Source organism: Heptranchias perlo, chromosome 1 (genome assembly GCF_035084215.1).
Source record: "Heptranchias perlo isolate sHepPer1 chromosome 1, sHepPer1.hap1, whole genome shotgun sequence".
Taxonomy (NCBI): domain Eukaryota; kingdom Metazoa; phylum Chordata; class Chondrichthyes; order Hexanchiformes; family Hexanchidae; genus Heptranchias; species Heptranchias perlo.
Window position 1 is genome coordinate 180,475,375 of NC_090325.1, and position 19,601 is coordinate 180,494,975.

A 19,601-nucleotide genomic window follows, 5' to 3' on the forward strand; every position below is an offset into this window, starting at 1 on the left:
TGCATCCAGTCTGTCCAGCCCTTTCAGAATTTTATATGTTTCAATGAGATCCCCTCTCATTCTTCTAAACTCGAGTGAATACAGACCGAGTCAACCCAATCTCTCCTCATATGACAGTCCTCCCATCCCAGGGATCAGTCTGGTGAACCTTCGCTGCACTCCCTCTATTCTCGCTCAAGCCGGCAACGCATTCCAGAGGCTCACTACTCTCTGAGAAAAGAAGAACCGCCTAATATTTAGCCTGTTCCTACTTCTGCGTAGTTTAAATGCATGTCCCCTGGGCCGCCCCAATCTGTCAAACTGAAATAATCTATCACTAGGCATGCATTCCAGCCCTTTCATTATTTTATATAGCTTTAACAGGGCTCCTCTAAATCTACGCTGCTCTAAGGTAAATAGAGCCAGCTCTTTAAGCCTATCTGAGTGATTACAATTCTCTAAGCTAGGGATCGTTTTTGTAGCTCTCCTCTGAATCTTTTTCAAGGCCATTATATCACCCAACATGTGAGGGTACCAAAACTGGCCGCAGTACAACAACGCCTAGATCCTTTTCTCTTTCAACTGCTTTCAGTATCGTACCCTGTAAATGATGGGTATATTTCGTTTTGGTCCTACCCACATGCATCACCCTGCATTTATCTAGGTTAAATGCCACTGACCGTTATTTGGCCCGTTCCCCTAACGCATCTAAATCATTTTGCACAACACTACTCCTCACATTCTTAACCTTTCAACAAATTTTAGTGTCATCAGCAAATTTACTCACCAAATCCCCAGCACCGCTGTCCAGGTCATTAATAAAAACAGTGAACAGCAGTGAGCCTAACACCGATCCCTGAGAAACACCACTAGTAACCTGCCTCCAGGCTGATCTGCAACCACTGATTACAACTTTTTGCCTGTGAGATTGGTGCCAATTTCTAATCCAGCATATCAACTTCCCATTGATAACCACAAGGTTCTATCTTGTGAAGCAATCTATTGTGAGGTACCTTATCAAAGACTTTCTGAAAATCCAGGTAGACAATGTCAACCGGATTACTGTCATCCATTAACCTCGTAACTTCTTCAAAAAGGTCAAGCAAGATGGTAAGACAAGACCTTTTCTGGACGCTGCATTGAGTAACTCTTCTCTTTCCCAGTGAACAAAAAGAGCATTCCTTAGGATCCCTTCAAGCATCTTCCCAATGATGGATGTTAGGCTGATGGGCCTGTAATTCCCTGGCTCTAATTTGTCCCCTTTTTGAAAAACGGAACTACATGAACCACCTTCCAACCTAAGGAAATGATCACTGACTCTTTGAGCTATGAAAGGTACGGGCAAGGGGCTCACAGAGCACCTGTCCTATCTCTTCAAACATCCTTGGATGGATGCCATCTGGATCTGGATTCCTATCTATTTTAAGATTTCGTATTCCATCCAACTTGATATCTCTATCTATTTTAATATTTATAATGCAATTTAATACAGAGCATTCCACAACTGGAACATGAGCATCATCCATAGGAGTATAGATTGATGCAAAATAATCACTTAACAGCTCTGCCATAACCTGAGAATCTGTTTGAATCTGTCCTAAACTGTCTTTCAGTGGCCCTATGTAATTTTTAATGGTCTTCTGACTTCTGACATAGCTGAAAAAGCTTTTGCTATTTCTACCACAATTGTGCTCAATCTTCTTTTCCAGAGATCTCTTAGCTACTCTCAATTGCTTGTGATATTTGTTCCCGTTCTCCTGCGTGTTAAATTCTTTGGGCCAAATCTTGCTGGAGCAGGGCATCTCGCAGTGTGCACCGTTAGTTAGACTTTTCTCTGCATCCTTCAGCTCGAATATAATTTGCACCATAAATTGCTGGAAGTGCGAGCTGATAATGGCATGGCGAGGACAACAAGGCATCTAGGACCTTAGTGAACGACGGGACAAACAGTGTATCTCCTTAACCCATGAGATTTAAGGATTGAGGCAGAAACCGAGGAATGATGGAAAAGGAAATAGGGTGAATTAGAGTCAAATCAGGTATAGAAAGAAATAATGAGCGAAAAGAGGGATTGAATTGAGAAAGGAGAAAAAGAGACAGAAAGGGAAAATAAGAAAAAAGTTTAAAGATTGAAATTTTAAAAATCTCTTGCAATTTACTACGTGCGGGAATGAGACCCACAATTGTTAAAATTGTTCCCTTTCTGGCCCGGAGGGGTTGATTGGCATTGCATTAACAATTGTCCCGTCGTTAAAAGGGTACTTGCGTTGTTAAGTAGGAGCCCTTACTTTCTGCAGCGAGTTTAATGGGCAAGTTCTTAAAAATAACGGAGAGATTGATAGCAAGCTGCCGTTTGCGCGAGGCAAACGACGGAGCGGTGTAAATAGACCAGCAAGTTATGATTTGCAACTCACGGTGTATCTCTTCTTCCCCTGAACTTGCTGGCTGATTTGTGCGTTAATAATGGTGTGCGTCGTGAACTCGCCATTATTTTCCCAGGAAGATTTGGCCCCTTAAGTTTGTAGAATGCCTTCTGCTTCAATTTAACTTGTCTGTGCACTTATCTAGTCAGCCGTAATGGTTTTGTTTTGACACATGCCCTTTTAACCATATGGCTTAGGCTGAAAATTTGCAGAGCCGTACTTACCTATTTAAAATTTTCCAAGCTATTAGAGAAACCAAGGCGAAGGCCCAAAACCAATAAGGCAGAATACCACCAAAGTTAAAATAATTTTTTTTAAAAATGAAGTATATAAGAAAATGGTGACTAGGTGATGCCTAGCGTGGATTTTAATTGAAGTTTGTTGGAGGAAGGAAAGGCGACGGAAATTGAGTTAGTTAAATTCCATGAAGCAGGCTTTATTCAGGGGTTGCATTGTATGTATTTTAAGTGGCACTGTTGTAAGAAACTTGAAATTCAATTGGGAACAGAATCAGCTGCTTCTTCTCTCTAGCTGCCTCTTGCTCATGATGCCTCTGATGCCCCTTATTCTTTGCTTATCTCTAAGTTCTCTACTAACTGCTTGCTGTGCTTTTAAAAAATATGGTGCTATGGTGGTGAGTAGACCAGCTTCAGAGCACAAAGGAGAATGGGATAGGTTTGCCACCCAATAACATTTACTGTAATGAGAGAACGGGGCAATTAAGTGCCTTTTATAGATGCCAATTAAACAATTGGGATACAAAAATTGACTAATGCACATTGGGCTCCTGATTTTGGGGGTGGGAGTGCTCAAGTGCTTCATTCACTTCAGGTACTTGCCAGTGTCATCTCCCGATATGGGCATTTGCTCATATTAAGCCCTGCTTTTTTAATTTGGTAAAAACAATAATCCATGCATGGCATGTTAAAGTATAAACTCATTTTAAGAAAATATTTTATATTTTTATTTTCATTTTCCATTAGGTTTCAATTTGATATGCAAAAATACCGATAAATTAAAACTTTATTTTCATAAACTTAAGGGAGACAGAGGACAGCTTAAACTCTAATTGATAACCTGCCCATTAAGTGGTGTCAGCACATCCTAACAAACATTTGTCGCCAATGTGTATGTAACGTTATATTTGTTAATTAGTATACCCCGAGCGTGTTAGGACAGAAGTGCTGCCTGAGGGTTTTTCTCAGGAAAGCCTGATGGAAGTTGAAGTTTATCATTGAGACAGTTGGTTGCAAATATTCATAGCTAGTTTCATTTCAGCACCTGGGTACATTCAGTTTTCTGCTGTGTAAGCTAATGCATTCCATCCATGTGGGGATTTGCTTCTATGATGTAAATATGGATGCCTATGGAAACCTTGTATTTCTTTCAATACAAGTCTTTTTTGCAAAAGAAAAGCTATAGTCTAATGCTGAAAAGAAACAGAAAATACAGTACTGTATTAGAAATGCATAATGGGCCAGTCATCTGAATGGAAAAGATTTTTAAACTAACATCAGAGCGGATGATGTCTCTGCCACAATTGTGCACAGAGTGTGCATAGAACAATCCTAAATTTTGCTGTAGTAGGTTAAATACTGTAAATGTTTCTCCAACACGTACAAGTTGTTTACTGTACTAATAGTAATTTTATATCTCCAGCCAATGAACAACTTCAACCTGACGCGTGTTACAGCACAATTATGAATGAAGTCAGTGCAAATATTGACTAAATTCTCAAGCTGGCATAATCCTTTAACTTGCTAGTCCTGTAGAAGAAAAAACACTGATCCAAATAATGCTCTTTTAACACATTGCAGGTTGAGAGGTATGTCCTGACCTCCTGCATTTCATATTCTCTTCTTTCTCTCATGCTGTGGAGATGCCGGTGATGGACTGGGGTTGACAATTGTAAACAATTTTAGAACACCAAGTTATAGTCCAGCAATTTTATTTTAAATTCACAAGCTTTCGGAGGCTACCTCCTTCCTCAGGTGAACGATGTGGAAATGAAATCCTCGAAATGAAGTCGCATTTATAATTCACAGAACAATGCTTGGTGATAACAGACAGTTTTTTCAACTGCCCGTTGCCAAGGCAATCAGTGTGCAGACAGACAGGTGGTACCTGCCAGGTCTCAGAATATACAAATCACCAAAAAAAACAACAAACAAAAAAAAAACAGAGATAGAGAGGTAGAAACATAGAAAAGACAGCAACTGACCCGTTATATTAAAAACAGATAACATTTGTTCGCTGGTGGGGTAACGTGTAGCGTGACATGAACCCAAGATCCCGGTTGAGGCCGTCCTCATGGGTGCGGAACTTGGCTATCAATTTCTGCTCGACGATTTTGCGTTGTCGTGTGTCTCGAAGGCCACCTTGGAGTACGCTTACCCGAAGGTCGGTGGCTGAATGTCCTTGACTGCTGAAGTGTTCCCCGACTGGGAGGGAACCCTCCTGTTTGGCGATTGTTGCGCGGTGTCCGTTCATCCGTTGTCGCAGTGTCTGCATGGTCTCGCCAATGTACCATGCTCTGGGGCATCCTTTCCTGCAACGTATGAGGTAGACAACGTTGGCCGAGTCACAGGAGTATGAACCATGCACCTGGTGGGTGGTGTCCTCTCGTGTGATGGTGGTATCTGTGTCGATGATCTGGCATGTCTTGCAGAGGTTACCGCGGCGTTCACCTGAGGAAGGAGGTAGCCTCCGAAAGCTTGTGAATTTAAAATAAAATTGCTGGACTATAACTTGGTGTTGTAAAATTGTTTACAATTCTCTCATGCAGTAGAAGCACTTAGCTTAATGTTTTAAAAAAAGTGGTGGAAATCTGAAATAAAAATTCAGCGTGCTGGAAATGCACCGCAGAACCCTCACCGTCTGGAAGAGAACTAACAGGTTAATGTGTTTGTCGGAGGTGGTGTTGGGCAGGGTAGGGGGGGTGGGGTGAGGGGCTGCTTTGTCTCTTTTTTTTTGGATGCTGATAGACTTACTGTGCCTTTCCAGCGCTCTTTATTCTTATTTCAGCACGACTTAGCTAAGCCCTCAACCTTATTTGGTGAAAGTCAAGCAGATGCATTATAAACATAGAAACTTCCTATTGGATTTTATAAATCTTTGTAACAATATCAGCATATTCCCAAAGGAGCAAGATTTTATTATCCTTCAATTATGTTGCAACTACCGTCAGCTCTATGGCAACTGATGTCGCTGGGAAAAATCCCAATGGGACAAAAGGTGAATTTGTATGCAAACAATATTTTATTTGTGACACAGTGAAGTATTTATTTTGCAATTTACAATACTAGAGTATCTCTTTCAGCCCTTTCACTAGGGCACTTCAGGCCCTGTCTATTTCCTTATCCAGCACGCTGATTCCCTGTTGTACCACTGGCATTGGTGTGGCATCAAAAATGTTACACCCAGGCAGAAGGGAGAAAAAGATGCAGTGCCTGCACAACATGGATTTATAATAAATATTCACATAATTTCTATATTGGTTAATTTTGCAACTTTGAAACCTCTCATCAAGTAGCTACAGCCTCCAGGGCAATTGCAATTGAACAATTAGGAAGATTGAATGAACAAACTTGCATTTATATAGCATCTTTCACATTCTCAGGACACCCCAAGGCACTTCACAGCCAGTGAAGTACTTTTTAGTTGCTGGTGGCTGAATGTGACTTTTTCTACTTGAGCAGTTAAAGATGTAATTGACCACCTCAATAAAATTATTCATCTCTCTCAGTAGATAGGAAATTGGAGAGAGAAGTTCTGATGAGGGTCATAAGGCTGGAAATGTTAACTTTTGTTGCTGCTTCCACAGATGTTACCCGGCCGATTTGTTTCCAGAATTCTCTCTTTTTATTTCAAAGTTCAGGTTGTCTGATACCTGTTGATGGGCCACTTGGCCTTTTCTTGCTCCAGATATTGTTATTTCATTCGTTATCACTGCTGTGTTTGCTGAAAGTGTTTAGTGTAGACACGAAGTGGGGGAAAAATTATTGTTTTCTAGTGCTGACCACCTGTTTCCTCTTCTCCCCCTCCCTATTTTCTTCCGTGCCATACTTACAAGCAACAAACCCCAGCCTCCTCTCTTGCCAACCTTCCTGCCCAGAGCACCTGCTAGCCTCACCAACCTTGTTTCTGTGCCACTCACACTACTGCCCCTTTAGACTCTGACAGCAATCGCTGCCCCTCTCCACATTCCCCTCCAGAATATTTATTTACTTGCGATCAAGGTCCTTGCAATCTGCTGCCTTATTGTGGATCATTGCATTGACATCTAGTTTTGACTGAACCTTTATCAAGGGGCGACTCCTTGCCCTTTAACAAAGCCTCCCAACCAGGTTATACTTTCCCCCATCTGCCCTGCTCAAACCCACTGTAATGGTGGTGTGGCCTTCATCACCAAGTCACACTTCTGTCTCTCTCCTTAATCCTCTGGCACTTTGTCCTCCTTCGAGCACATTATCTTCTTCCACCCCTCTCATCTCCTTCAAAATCCTTATTGTTTACTGCCACACACCCCCGACCCGGATATATTCTCGTTCCTTTCCTCTCAGCCTCTGCACTGAATGACGCCTCATCCTTAGTGATTTCAATCTCCATCTCAGTTCCCCTAGCCCTTTCTATTCTGAATTCACTGTCCTCCAATCAGGCCTCGCTTTCCTGAGCCAAAACTACCCATCACTGAAGGATCATTCTGGAGAGCAAAGATAACACCTGGTTTCTTTTCTCACTATCAACCATCTCCTTAAATCCCTATCCCCTGCCCTCTCCACCCTCATCTCCAACAACAGCGAGGAGTTCTTTATCACTAAGATTGAGACCATCTGTTCAGTTGTCTCTGTGGCTTTCCCCCCTCCTCCAGCCCTGAACCGCATCTTTCTCTAGTTTCTCTCTATCTCCCCTCATGCCCTCGCCAAGCTCATCTTGTTCTTGAGACCCATCTCTTGCTCCCTTGACCCAATTCCCAATGAACTGCTGACCTCCGAACTTCCCTTCCTGGACCCCATGCTAGCTGACATTGTAAATGGTTCTTTCTCATCAGTTACCTCTTTTTCAAAATTGCTATCACCACCACTCTTTCAAAAACAAACTCTTGAACCCTTTGTCATTGTCAACTGCCACCCCATCTCCATCCTCTCTTTCCTCTCAAGTCCTTAAATATGTTGTTGCTTCACAAATCTATGCCCATCTTTCCTGTAACTCCATGTTTAAATCTCTTCAATCAAGTTTCCATGCCTGCCACAGCACCAAAACTGCCCTAACCAAAGTTACAAATGCTATTATCTGTGATTGTAATGGATGAAGCATCATCCCCTATCAACTGTTCTGCAGCCTTTGACATGGTTGACCGCACCATCCTCCTCCAATGTTTCTACTTTGTTGTCCATCTCGGTGGGACTGTCCTTGCTCCGCTCTTATCTATCTGATCATAGCTAGAGCATTTCCAACAATGGCTTCTATTCCTGTCCCCGCACCATTATTTTCTGAGTCGTCCCCGCCCCCCAAACAATCTATTCTTGGCCTCTCCTCTTCCTCATCTGCATATTGCCTCTTGTTGACATCATCTGCAGACATAGAGTCAGCTTCTATATGCACGCTCATGGCATCCAGTTCTACCTTTCCACCACCTCTCTCGACCTCTCCACTCCCTCTGTTGTCAGATTGCTTGTCTAACATCCAGTCTTGGATGGGCTGCAATTTCCTCCTGCTGAACACTGGGACGATCAAAGCCGTTGTCTTCGATCACTCTGCCATAAACTCCGTACTCTTGGCACCAATTCTGCCCCCCTCCCCAGCCACTCTCTCAGGCTGAACAAGACTGTTTGCAACTTCACCGTCCTATTTGACCATGATTTGAGGTTTCAATCCCATATCTTCTCAAAAAAGACCACCTACTTCCACTTCCATTACATCACCTACCTCTGCCCTGACCTTACTCCATCAGGTGCTGAAGCTCTTAGCCATGCCTTTATTACCTCCAGACTCCTGGCCAGCCTCCCATTCTCCATCACCCTCTGTAAACTTCAGCTCATCCAAAACTCTTCTGGCCGTATCCTGTCCTGACTACCCATTACCCTGATCCTGACTGAAATACATTGGCCTTCGGTTTCCCCAGTGCCTCAGATTTAAAATCCTCATGGCCTTGCCCCTCTCTATCTCTGTAACCTCCTCCTGTCTACAATCCCACTCAAAAACATTCTTCCTCTATCACCCCATCCTTCATCCTTCCATTGGCGGCCTTACCTTCAGCTGCCTCATCCCCACGCTCTGGAATTTTGTCCCTCCATCTCTCTAACTGCCTCTCCTGCTTTACGACCCTCCTGAAATCCCACCTGTTTGACCAAGGGTTTGGCTATCTTTTCTCCTTTCTTGTCCTTTGGTTCAGCATCTGTTCAAGGTGATGATCCTTGCTGAGATAAAGTTCCATAAGTGATGCAGCCTTCCGGCACCTTGTCTAAGTGAGCAGTCTTCATGTGTAAGCCCAGACAGAGAATGTTGGCAGGTTATGTGACAAAGGGAGACATTGAAGCCACCTTCAAAGGTTGTCACCCGACATCCATACAGTTGCACATTCAAGCAAGGAGTCACTGAAAAGTGTTCAGGAATACATTCTGCTCCCCCCCCCCCTTCATAGCCTGGTGCACTGAGATCCACTGGTCAAGATAACCCAACTCAAAGACCATGGGTTGAATCTGTAACACTCCTGGCTCAGTACCACAGCACAAGACGCAATTATGTACTGAGCAATGTGGGAGTGACATCTTGTATATCATTTTTAAAAAATATATATAAAATCATGATTATATATGTGTAAGACAGCATACACAAATGTTGAAAGCTGAGCTCGGCATGGAGTACACAATGAGAAAGCTAATCAATCATTTCTTCTATAGTATTTCTATAATGGAATGAGTTGGACAGGTTAATTAAAATAATTTATGTACATAAGTGGGCATATTGTAATCAAATTCTTGTTTTTAGAAGCCACAGATAAAATTGGGGAAACTGCAGCTATATTTGTGTAACCAAATAGGCTCTAAAAGTGGAACAAGTAAGCTTAGCTTTTAAATATCGCTTGAGTTTGGCATCACCTTGGTCCTGCTAAATAACAGAAACGTCATTGTACACTGGATGCTGTGATGGCTAACAATAATAAGACTTATAATTGTATTTTTTTAAATGACATGCTGATAATTATGCATCTCAGTGGCACATTTCACGGAGCAAACCTCTTCAGTTACAATCCCGGATTGCGTTGGTTTTTGCCATATCTCAGTTAAATGGTGCGACAGTTCTGTTGCTCAGGGTGGGGGTGGGATACCTTATACACAGGTAGATAATAAGGGTGCAGGAGTCATGCTTGCCCATAAGCCATGCTAGCATATGTAGCATTTCATGCAGAGTATATCCCAGTACTTCCATTCTAGAATAAAATGTTTTATATAACTGATCCCACTGTGGATTTATATTTCAGGTCTGAAAGTGATAGAAAATGCTTTGAATCTTAATTTAATTGTGGCAGAATGAGCAGCAACCTTGCAATTTCCTTTTCTCCTGAGCACTATAAAATGATATTTTATTAGAAACAATAAATGGCATTAGCTTGTATCTACCCAAGACTCAAAAGTTATGACATTAATTTTGGAATGTATAAGAAAAGGTTACAATGCAAGGTTGAAGTGCAACCAAGGGCAGTGTAAAGCAAGGAACCCTGCAGTTTTGCATGGTTCACTATTGTGGTAGCAAATCCCCAGTGGTGCGAGCAAGGAGAGACAATCCATACAGCATATTAGAGGTCATGACCCTTCACCTCCATTTTTTTTTAAACAAGGTTGACATTTAATAGCAGCTTTTGCTCTCCATTTCTCCCCTCTTTATAGCCTCACTTCCATGCCATGTGCTGAAGGTGCAGGGAGCATGCCTTCACCCATGTAACAAATCACTGGGGTAATTTGGTACGTAATTTCATTACCACATGCATGCAACCTTACCTGTAGTGGTTTACAAAGGATTGTTTCAAATTTGGGTCTGCAGTAGATATTTTCTTGGTTTCAGCATTACTGGATCTAAACAGATGTCATAACCCTTACCTAACTTTATTGCCCAATATCTAGTCCTATGATAGCTTAACGCTAGGTCGTAACAATGCCGATCCCTTGTTATCTGAACTACATACCATAATCTCTCACGTGCCATCAGGTGCGCTTTTCCAATCTTCTGAAAGGCAGTCTGATGAACACTAGTCAGATAAAGCGAGATTATGAATCAACTGGCTGAGTTATTTTTCATACACCATGTTAACGAACAGAGTGATTACAATGTATCACAGCTTAGTTTATAACATTTTTCGTAACCTAGAAAATAACAAAATATGGCACCTTGTTCCTGTTAACAGACCAAATGTAATTTCTGACCACTAAGATTAAGGAGAGTTGATCCTCTCTTTCGGTAGTGTCTCTTTTTGTTCCTCGCTGGATTGAGTGGCAAAAGGCTTGACCTCTGACCTTCTCCCAGTTGTGTTTGGGGATTGGTTCGCTAAGCTGCCAATCAAATAGATCACTATCCTCCCAGGTGAGGAGTCCTGGAAACTAACCCCGCTGAGCTCAAGTGGTTGAGCGCAACAAGTTGTGCCAATGTTTACTGGAGTCTTTTTAACGAACCTCTGTTGCCTCAAGCAATCTGGACAAGCGCTTCATCTCAATCTAATCTGCGTTTTCCAGAATCTGTATCTTGTGGATTTAACCTCTTGTGAAATAAATTTAACTTCATATCATTTTATTTTAAATTACACCAAAATACTTCCAGAGGCAAATAGTCCGAAGGACCAGTTTTTGAAAAGAGTGAACATGACTTGGGACAAGCAGACTTTAGAACTGAATTTCTGAAACTGAGTTGAAAGATTTTATATTTACTCTGCATAGAAGGTTGCTGAATTAGCATAAACTGACTCAATTGATGATGCAGCTCCGATGGAAGCAGCTCAAGAATTTAAAAAGGACATTAGAGATTTCATGAACAAAAGGATCAAGGTTGAAGCAGTCTGAGCCCCTGAGATTGTTCTTAACTTTCACTGCTACCTGATTTTAATACAAATCTAAATTGTTTAGCATCCGTTAGCTGCAAGTTCCCCACGGCTTATTGCACTACAGGCTTTCTTTGTATCTTTGTGGTGTGATGCACAGTTAAATGGATGACCTGACTTGCCTGTGCCCATTTAGGTTTTTACATTTTTTGTGTGGCAAGTTGCTGAAAGTGCGAGCTCATAACGTCACAGCGAAGCAAACAGGGCATCTGGGACCTGAGTGCACAGGGCAAGCACCTGTGTGTCTCCTTAACCAGTCAGACTGAAAGATTGTGAAATTATCAGTACAAAAAATAAGGAGGAAGTGTAAATTAGAGTGGGTGAATTTGATGTCAAACCAGGTACAGAAAGAGAAATGAAGAGTGGGAAAGAAAGATTGGATTAAGAGAGGGAGCAAAAAGAGACAGAAAGGAAAAGTAAAAAAAAATCTAAAATATAAAATTTTACATTTTTAAATCTCCAACAACAATTAAAACCTGTAGCAATGAGGCTCCATATTTGTAATAGTTCATTTTTAGTACCAGAGAGGTTGATTGGCAGAATTTAACACCTATCACGCCATTAAAATTGTACTTAGAGTTGAAATGACAAGACTTAACTTTCTGTGGCAAGTTTAGTTTATATCTACTACGCCAATACAGCAACTTCACGCCATTCAGTGCATTTCCGTGGTGAGGCAGACAGCGAGATGTCGTTTTTTGCGAAGCTAACAGCGGAGCGGTACACCTCGAACAGCAACTTGTGGATATCCACGTTTAACCGTGCATCTGCCCTCGTCTGAAGTTGCTGTACCATTTGCGCCATTAGCCTCACTGTTACTTTGACAGCAAATTCTGGCCTGTGGAGTTTTACACCTGGACAGCAAGTTGAAAATCTGCCCCACTATGTTGGGAATTGCAGGTGTGGGTTTAAGCACATGCCCTACCACTCTGAGGCACAACATGCTGCCAGAAGCATGTATTTTTTATATGTAACTTTATGTAATAAAAATATTTTAGTTGCTCTGTAATATTTTTAGGTTTTAATTGAGAGTGGTCGAGAGAGGAAGGAAAATTAAGTTAAGAAATAAAATCTAATAGAAATAAAATGATAATTAGTAAAGATGAGAATTAGAATTTTCAAAAAGTTGGGAAGTAAAAGTGTAGGATAGCTTTTTCTCTCGTTCAGAATACAAAAGACCAAAGATCACGTGAGAGGTTGATTGGCAGTATTTAATACTTATCACATAGTTAAAAGGGTATTTGGATTGGAATGGACAAGACTGTGATGAGTTTAGTTTGTATCTGCTGCGCAAATACAGCAACTTCATGCCATTCAATGCATTTCAGTGGTGAGGCAGACAGCAAGATGCAGTTTTCGGGAAGCAACCTTTGGATATTTGACTTTAACTGCGCATCTGCCCCTCGCCTGAAGTTGCTGTACCATTTGCGCAGAAATAACGGTGAGTGCCATTAGCCTCATTGTTATTTTGACAGCGAAATCTGGGCCAACAAAAAGAATTAAAGGGAAGGTTAGAAACAAGAATTCTTCACACAGTGATGGGTTGGAATATGGAATTCTCTGCTGTTGAAGCAGCAACCATAAATTATTTTAAAAGGAAATTAAATAGTTGGTAGAAAGAGAGGAATATTAAAAGGTATGAGAAGGAAGGAGGAGAGTGGGATGAACCATATGGAGAAAAATGCCTGTCTAGACATGATAGTCTGCATGGCCTGTTTCTGTGCTTTAACATTGTGATTCTATGAAATACAAATATGATATGGGTCATATGACTGCACTTTTTTAAAAGAAAAACACACGCCTATAACATATCAGTGAGCATATTGTCCTACCCAGCACCTGGGTTGGCATTAAGATGATTCAGCCTTTCCAAGTAACATGGGTTAAAATACATCAAAGGTCCTTGACTCAGTGAATTTATATACTGAATGTCTGAGCAATACATGCCAGTGTTGAGTTAGCTGATATCACTGAGCTGAGAGTCAGGGTGCCACATTTGGCCTCAGCACCCCTTGGTTAGGAGGGAGAAAATTGGCCACGGTTCCTGCTCCAGATCACTTTTTGGCGAATCCTGCTGGAAGTGCTCAAGTGAAGACATTGTGTGAGAGAGGATTGGGCTGAGCTGCGGTGCCCCTCGCAACCAAATATCCTGGTAACACTCGCTGTCCAGGCTCACACGTGAATAATTGCTGTACAGGGTTGCTTTGTATCTTTGTGTAGTGATGTCCATGAAGTCATGGTCATGTAATTGCGGACGGGATAGACCACATGATTGGCACTTCTGCTCACACCGGTCGAGATATTGGCAGCAATTTGCCCGAGTGGAATTGCAGCCCAGCAAAGAGTCCATAGCTTTGAGAGAGGTGGTTGGAGGAAACTGGCAAAACAAAAAGGAAAAGAATTTTGTCCAAGATTAACTTAAGTCAATTCTGGGATACAACCCTGTTGATCTGTAAATTTGTAGCATTTGACTGGTCAAAAACACATCTTTGGGGCCCCTTTTCAGCCAAATATAAGGTAATTATTTGAAATATTTAAAATATTTTTTCTATCTCCAAAATGGCTGCTGATGGTACCCTGGAGGCACAGAAAAAGCAAAGTAGAGAAAATGGGTTTGCATAGATAAATTGGGGTCAATTCATAGAATCATACAGCACATTATGTCTGTGCCGGTTGTTTGAAAGAGTTTTTCCAATTAGTCCTATTCCCCCCCCCCATAGCCCTGCAAATTTCTCCTTTTCAAGTATGTATCCAATTCCTTCTGAAAGTTACGAATGAATCTGCTTCCACCACTCTTTCATTCAGTGTACTCCAGATCATAACAACTGGCTGCGTAAAAAAAATAATTGCTCCTTATTTCCCCCTTGTCTTAAATCTGTGTCCTTTGGTTACTGACCCTGCCAGTAGAAACAGCTTCTCCACATCTACTCTTATCAAAACTACTCATAATTTTGAACACCTCTATCAAATCCCCTCTTAGCCTTCTCTGCTCTAAGAAGAACAATCCCAGCTTCTCTCATCTTTCCACATAACTGAAGTCCCTCATCCCTGGTACCATTCTAGTAAATCTTCTCTGTACCCTCTCCAAGGCCTTGACATGCTTCCTAAAGTGTGGTGCACAGAATTGGACATAATACTCTAGCTGAGGCTAATTTTAATTAGGTAAAAATGAAGGAAATGTGAAGTGTTAAGAGTGGAAAGAGAGAATGGAAGAGCAAAGGAAAAACTGATCAAACAGAAGTAAATTGTTCTTTTTGTTTCGTTTTAGATTTCTTGTCCAAATGGAATAGACATTGGCTTGCACAAAAGGACACGTGGCTGTCATTATGCTATTAGAATTGTGTGATCTATACCACTTTATTTTATGATTTTTTTTTTGTTGTTCCTGATGTGTTCCCTCCTATGTAACAAGCCCCAGTCCATGCATTATATATATATATATGATTGTGGAGCTACTGTTTTCTTTTGTGATGGTCAGTATTCTCCGGGACGTTTGTGAACACTGGTGCAGTATTGTAAAAGCACCAAAAATATGTAGTAAGGTGATGTTAAAAGGTAATGTTAAAATTGTATCTTGGCTTCATTGCATATGAAGTCGGGAAATATTTTGAAGTGCTACACATGTACCATTGACATCACAAGGCAATGAGTTGCAGTACTACAATCATATGAGATAACTGGAAAATAGCTTGATGGCATAAATTGCACTGATTGATTATACATTCTGCATTGTCCATTATAAAGCCACAACTTCACTTTAAAGCTATATTATTCATTTATCTCATCTATTAATTACATTAAATTCAGAATAATTCTACCTGCAATAACTGTACAGTCATGCTGATTTCAGGAGTGATTACTGCAGTAAAATTCCAGTTAATTTAGGAAATAGCTACAATAACACATGATTTTTCCCTTGCTGCTTGATGAAATTCCTTTTCGCCAACTCATGGCGAATGGCATTAACTGGCAATAACATGTACTAACATTTGGCACTAAGTAGGTTGGATTTTTTTTTTATTTGTCATTTTGTTCCCTGTTTGAGAGGGAAGAAAGAACAAAGTGGAACATAAGTAAACTGCTTCAGACAGAATCTTCTGACAAACCCTCAGTGCTGCTTAATAGTAAAGCTGCTGTTTTCAGTGCCTTTTATATTTTTCACACTCAGGCTAATAACTGAAGCATAGTGTCGTACTGATTGTGCTGCCTCTCTTCTGCTCTCGCGCTCTCTCTGCTCTCTCTCTGTCTCACATAAATTGATTTATTAATGATTTTCCAGTAGTAACTAACATGCTTGTGGCTTCTTTGCATCCACTGGCATAGAAGAGTTTTTTTGCTCTTGAAGAATTCTACCAAATTATAATGCGATGGCTGTTCTTTTAATCACCTGCAGTGCCATATTTCATCTCCAGAAATGCGGACTAACGTGGTTGGATGCTGACAGGATATCTGGGAGGGGCTTGTCCTGATGCAGCATGCACATATGACAGTAGCAGCGACCGTCACATAGCACCCCTGTTTTACTGAGTCTCCACAGGCAGCTAATGCAGCAGTGCACTTATTCTAAGTGCTGCTCAGACGTGCCACTTTCTCAGCAACCGTTTTGAGATTCTGCAGCAGCATTCGAGTAGATTCTGCTCGGGGTTTTGTTTGAGGAGTTCCTGACTGAAAGATTGATTTGCTCTTTTTACTGCAGAAGTCATCCGGTACTGTGAAAAGCCCCCTCTACAATAGACCACCTCTTGCTTGATTTTTTTTTGACACTGTCACTTTAGTGGGAGCTATTTTTCTCTTCCCGTCTCTCTCTCTCTCTCTTTTTCTCTCTCTCTCTTCCTTTTGTAAAGCTGTGCTGCATCACTAAACCACATTATGCTGTGCTCCACACCCCTCGCCTTCCTCCACCTCTGCTAGGCAGTGGGAGTATGGATGCTGCTGTTGTGACGACCTCTTCTGCTTCTTTTAGTCCACTGCGGATCGGCATGCCGAATAATCCTGCTGTCAATGGGCGAGGTCATTGATAGACGAAAAATCAACAACAGCTTTCTCCGAGACCATAACTATGTGACAGAAGGTATTGTTTGTTTTAAAAATTCCTTCTCATCTTAACTTAGTTAGTAATTTAGAATGTTTTTAAGTGCTTGGTACGGAATTACAGCATGATCCGTGAAGTCATGTCTTGAATACCTTATCAGGTCAGAAATGAAGTAATGAGTCAGCAGTTTTTCTTCAAGTATGTTCACAAGTGTGAAGGTTTACAAATGTACTGTGCTATGTAATAAAAACTGATCTTTGAAATAAACAGTGATGCGAAGGAACATTGGCTTGCTTGTGTTTCAGTTAAGGGTTTTATAAAAAAAAATCTATGTATTTTTTAAAAAAACATTTAAAATGTTGCCTCATCCTTTATCCTTTATAAATCTACCAACAGGACCTGTTCCTTTAAACTGCAAATTTGAAAATGTATATGCTAGAGATTTTTATCTTCACCATGAAATGTGCAAATGTCTAAATTCAGGTGTTTTGGCCCACCTGAAAGATCCTTCTCCACTTTCACATTTTAATTGTACCACTAGTCCTTTTGATCTGGCCCCTTACTAAGGGAGAGGCCTAGCTCAAGCACAGAACATGACAACTGTTTGTAGAGATTTTGAAGGCTGCAGTATTTCAGTGTGTGACACTTGTTTTTTGCGGCGCTTGGTGCATGTTCCACAAAATGACGTGAAATGTTGAAAGATAAAATTATTGCCTTGCAAAAGTGCCCCAGGGCTGCTGGTTCCTGGCTAAAAAGGTGTTTTTCTGATTCATTGAAAATCCGTTGCAGACATGCTATGCATCGTAATCTTCTGCTGAAATGATCCAAAAGGCAGCGTAGTGTGTGGCGGTACTGTATATTGATACTCGTTTATTTCATTGAATAGTAGACATGGTTTCACACGTGGAGAGTTTCTGATCTTAAGGGAGAGATGAAACGTGCAGGTCAGGTGCTTCTTTACGAGGAGGAGAGGGGAGATCAGAGCCCCATGTGGCTCTCACACAGCCACTAGTGGCCAGCCTCAAAGAGCAATATGGGTAGAAACTTGAGGAGAAGTCCCTTGCTTGCTCTTTTAGACAGGAAACTGTGTGGTGAAGGAAATGTAAAGAAGAAGGAAAAGGTAATATAATGAGGTGAACAGCAGGGTCCTCTTCCTCACCACCAAGAAGACATTTTAAATCTAGAATTAGCAGCGAGGGCCACAGTCTGACCACAAGTTTTGTAGAAATGGAACCTTCATTAAGAATTTGGATTCAAGATTTCTGGAAGCCAATGGTTAGTGTTTAGACAATGATTTTTGTGTTAATTTATGAGTTTTGTTTTTTTAAAAAAAATATTGCTATCACTGTGTTTTGCTCTTTTTTTAAGGAGTGCTGAGTTTTTATATTTGCTTAGAAATAGAATCCTTTGCCCATGTATTCTGAACTGTGAGCCACTGCATTGCAGAGGGAAGGGGAAAAAAACGCTTAAACGCTGCTTTATACGATGTTGGCGGACACATCATGGTCAGGTTTCCCAGTAAAAGTGGCCCCAGGTTATAAAGTTATCTAGAGCGATGGGCTCAAAATATATAGTTGTAATCCAAATATCTGAACAATATGTCTAATCTGGGATTATTTTCATTGGGGAAACTAGTTTACAACAACAAAACGTGCTTTTTAATAGCGCCTTTAACATAGAAAAATGCCCCAAGGTGCTTCTTAGAGGCATAATTTTTTAAAAAAAGATGCTGAGCCAAAGAAGGAGATATCAGGAGTGGTGACCAAAAGCTTGGCCAAGGGATGGGGTTTAAGAAGGGCCTTAAATTGGACTGAGATACTTCAATTTCCCCCTTTTTTGAGATCATGGGAAAAAAACCCACCAGCTTTGCTAACAAATAATAGCAACATAGGTCCTTGGGTACTCCTGTGCTTAATGAGGTGGTCAAGAACGACGGTGACATTGCCTCATTGTAGTAATGAAGAACATGGATGTCAATTTTGAGCAACATGTTTGGTGTTTGACTTTAACAGTAGTAAGTGAATGGGAAGTTTTAGGTTATGTTAAAGTCTGTTACTGCAAATAATATCAATTTTACAGCCGCTGCAGTGGATGGAATCACCACCCAATGCTGAATAGTATTGGAGTTATTTGTATTTTTCCCCCGTCGCCTACATATGTGAACCTTTTTTTTCAGCCTGCTTCAACTGTGATCTCTTGTACCTAATTGCCTATAGAATCATAGGAAGGTTACAACACAGAAGGAGACAATTTGGCCCATCGAGTCCATGCCAACTCTATGCAAGAGCAATCCAGCTTAGTTCCACTCCCCCACCCTATCCCCATAGCTCTGCAAACTTTTTCCTTTCAAGTACTTATCCAGTTCCCTTTTGAAGGCTACGATTGAATCTGCCTCCACCACCCCCTCGGGCAGTGCATTCCAGGTCCTAACCACTCACTGTGTAAAAAAAAAAACTTTTCCCTCATGTCACCTTTGGTTCTTTTGCCAATTACCTTAAATCTATGCCTCTGGTTCTGGCCAATGAGAACAGTTTCTCTCTATTCTGTCTAGACCCTTCATGATGTTGAATACCTCTATCAAATCTCCTCACAACCATCTCTTCCAAGGAGAACAACCCCAGCTTCTCCAGTCTACCCACGTAACTAAAGTGCCTCATCCCTGAAATCATTCCAGTAAATCTCTTCTGCATTCTCTCGAAGGCCTTCACATCTTTCCTAAAGTGCGATGCCCAGAACTGGACACATTGCTCCAGTTGTGGCCGAGCCAGGGTTTTATTAAGGTTCATCGTGACTTCCTTACGTTTATACTTTATGCCTCTATTTATAAAGCCCAGGATCTAGAATGCTTTTTTAACCGCTTTCCCAACCTGCCCTGCCACCTTCAACGATTTGTGCACATATATCCCCAGATCTCTCTGTTCCTGTATCTCTTTTAGAGTTGTGTCCTCAATTTTATATTGTGCCTCCCCGTTCTTCCTACCCAAATGTATCACTTTGCGTTTTTCTGCGTTAAATTTCATCTGACACATGTCCGCCCATGCCACCAGCCTGGCTACATCCTCTTGAAGTCTATGAC

The 19,601-nt window shown here is 41.2% G+C and overlaps 1 protein-coding gene across 2 annotated transcripts in view; it reads left to right on the forward strand.

The window, feature by feature from the left end:
- The window catches only part of LOC137328332 (serine/threonine-protein phosphatase 2A 55 kDa regulatory subunit B gamma isoform), a 338,393-nt gene that overhangs the window by 93,323 nt on the left and 225,469 nt on the right, over positions 1-19,601 (forward strand). Inside the window, exon 1 of one of the 2 annotated variants that reach the window (XM_067994330.1) lies at positions 16,295-16,564. The exons of the other annotated variant lie outside the window; for it this stretch is intronic. Coding sequence (XP_067850431.1) covers positions 16,495-16,564 — 70 coding nt within the window. The 5' untranslated portion in view covers positions 16,295-16,494. Of the gene's footprint in view, positions 1-16,294; positions 16,565-19,601 lie in introns of those variants that run through there. 2 annotated transcript variants of the gene reach the window in all.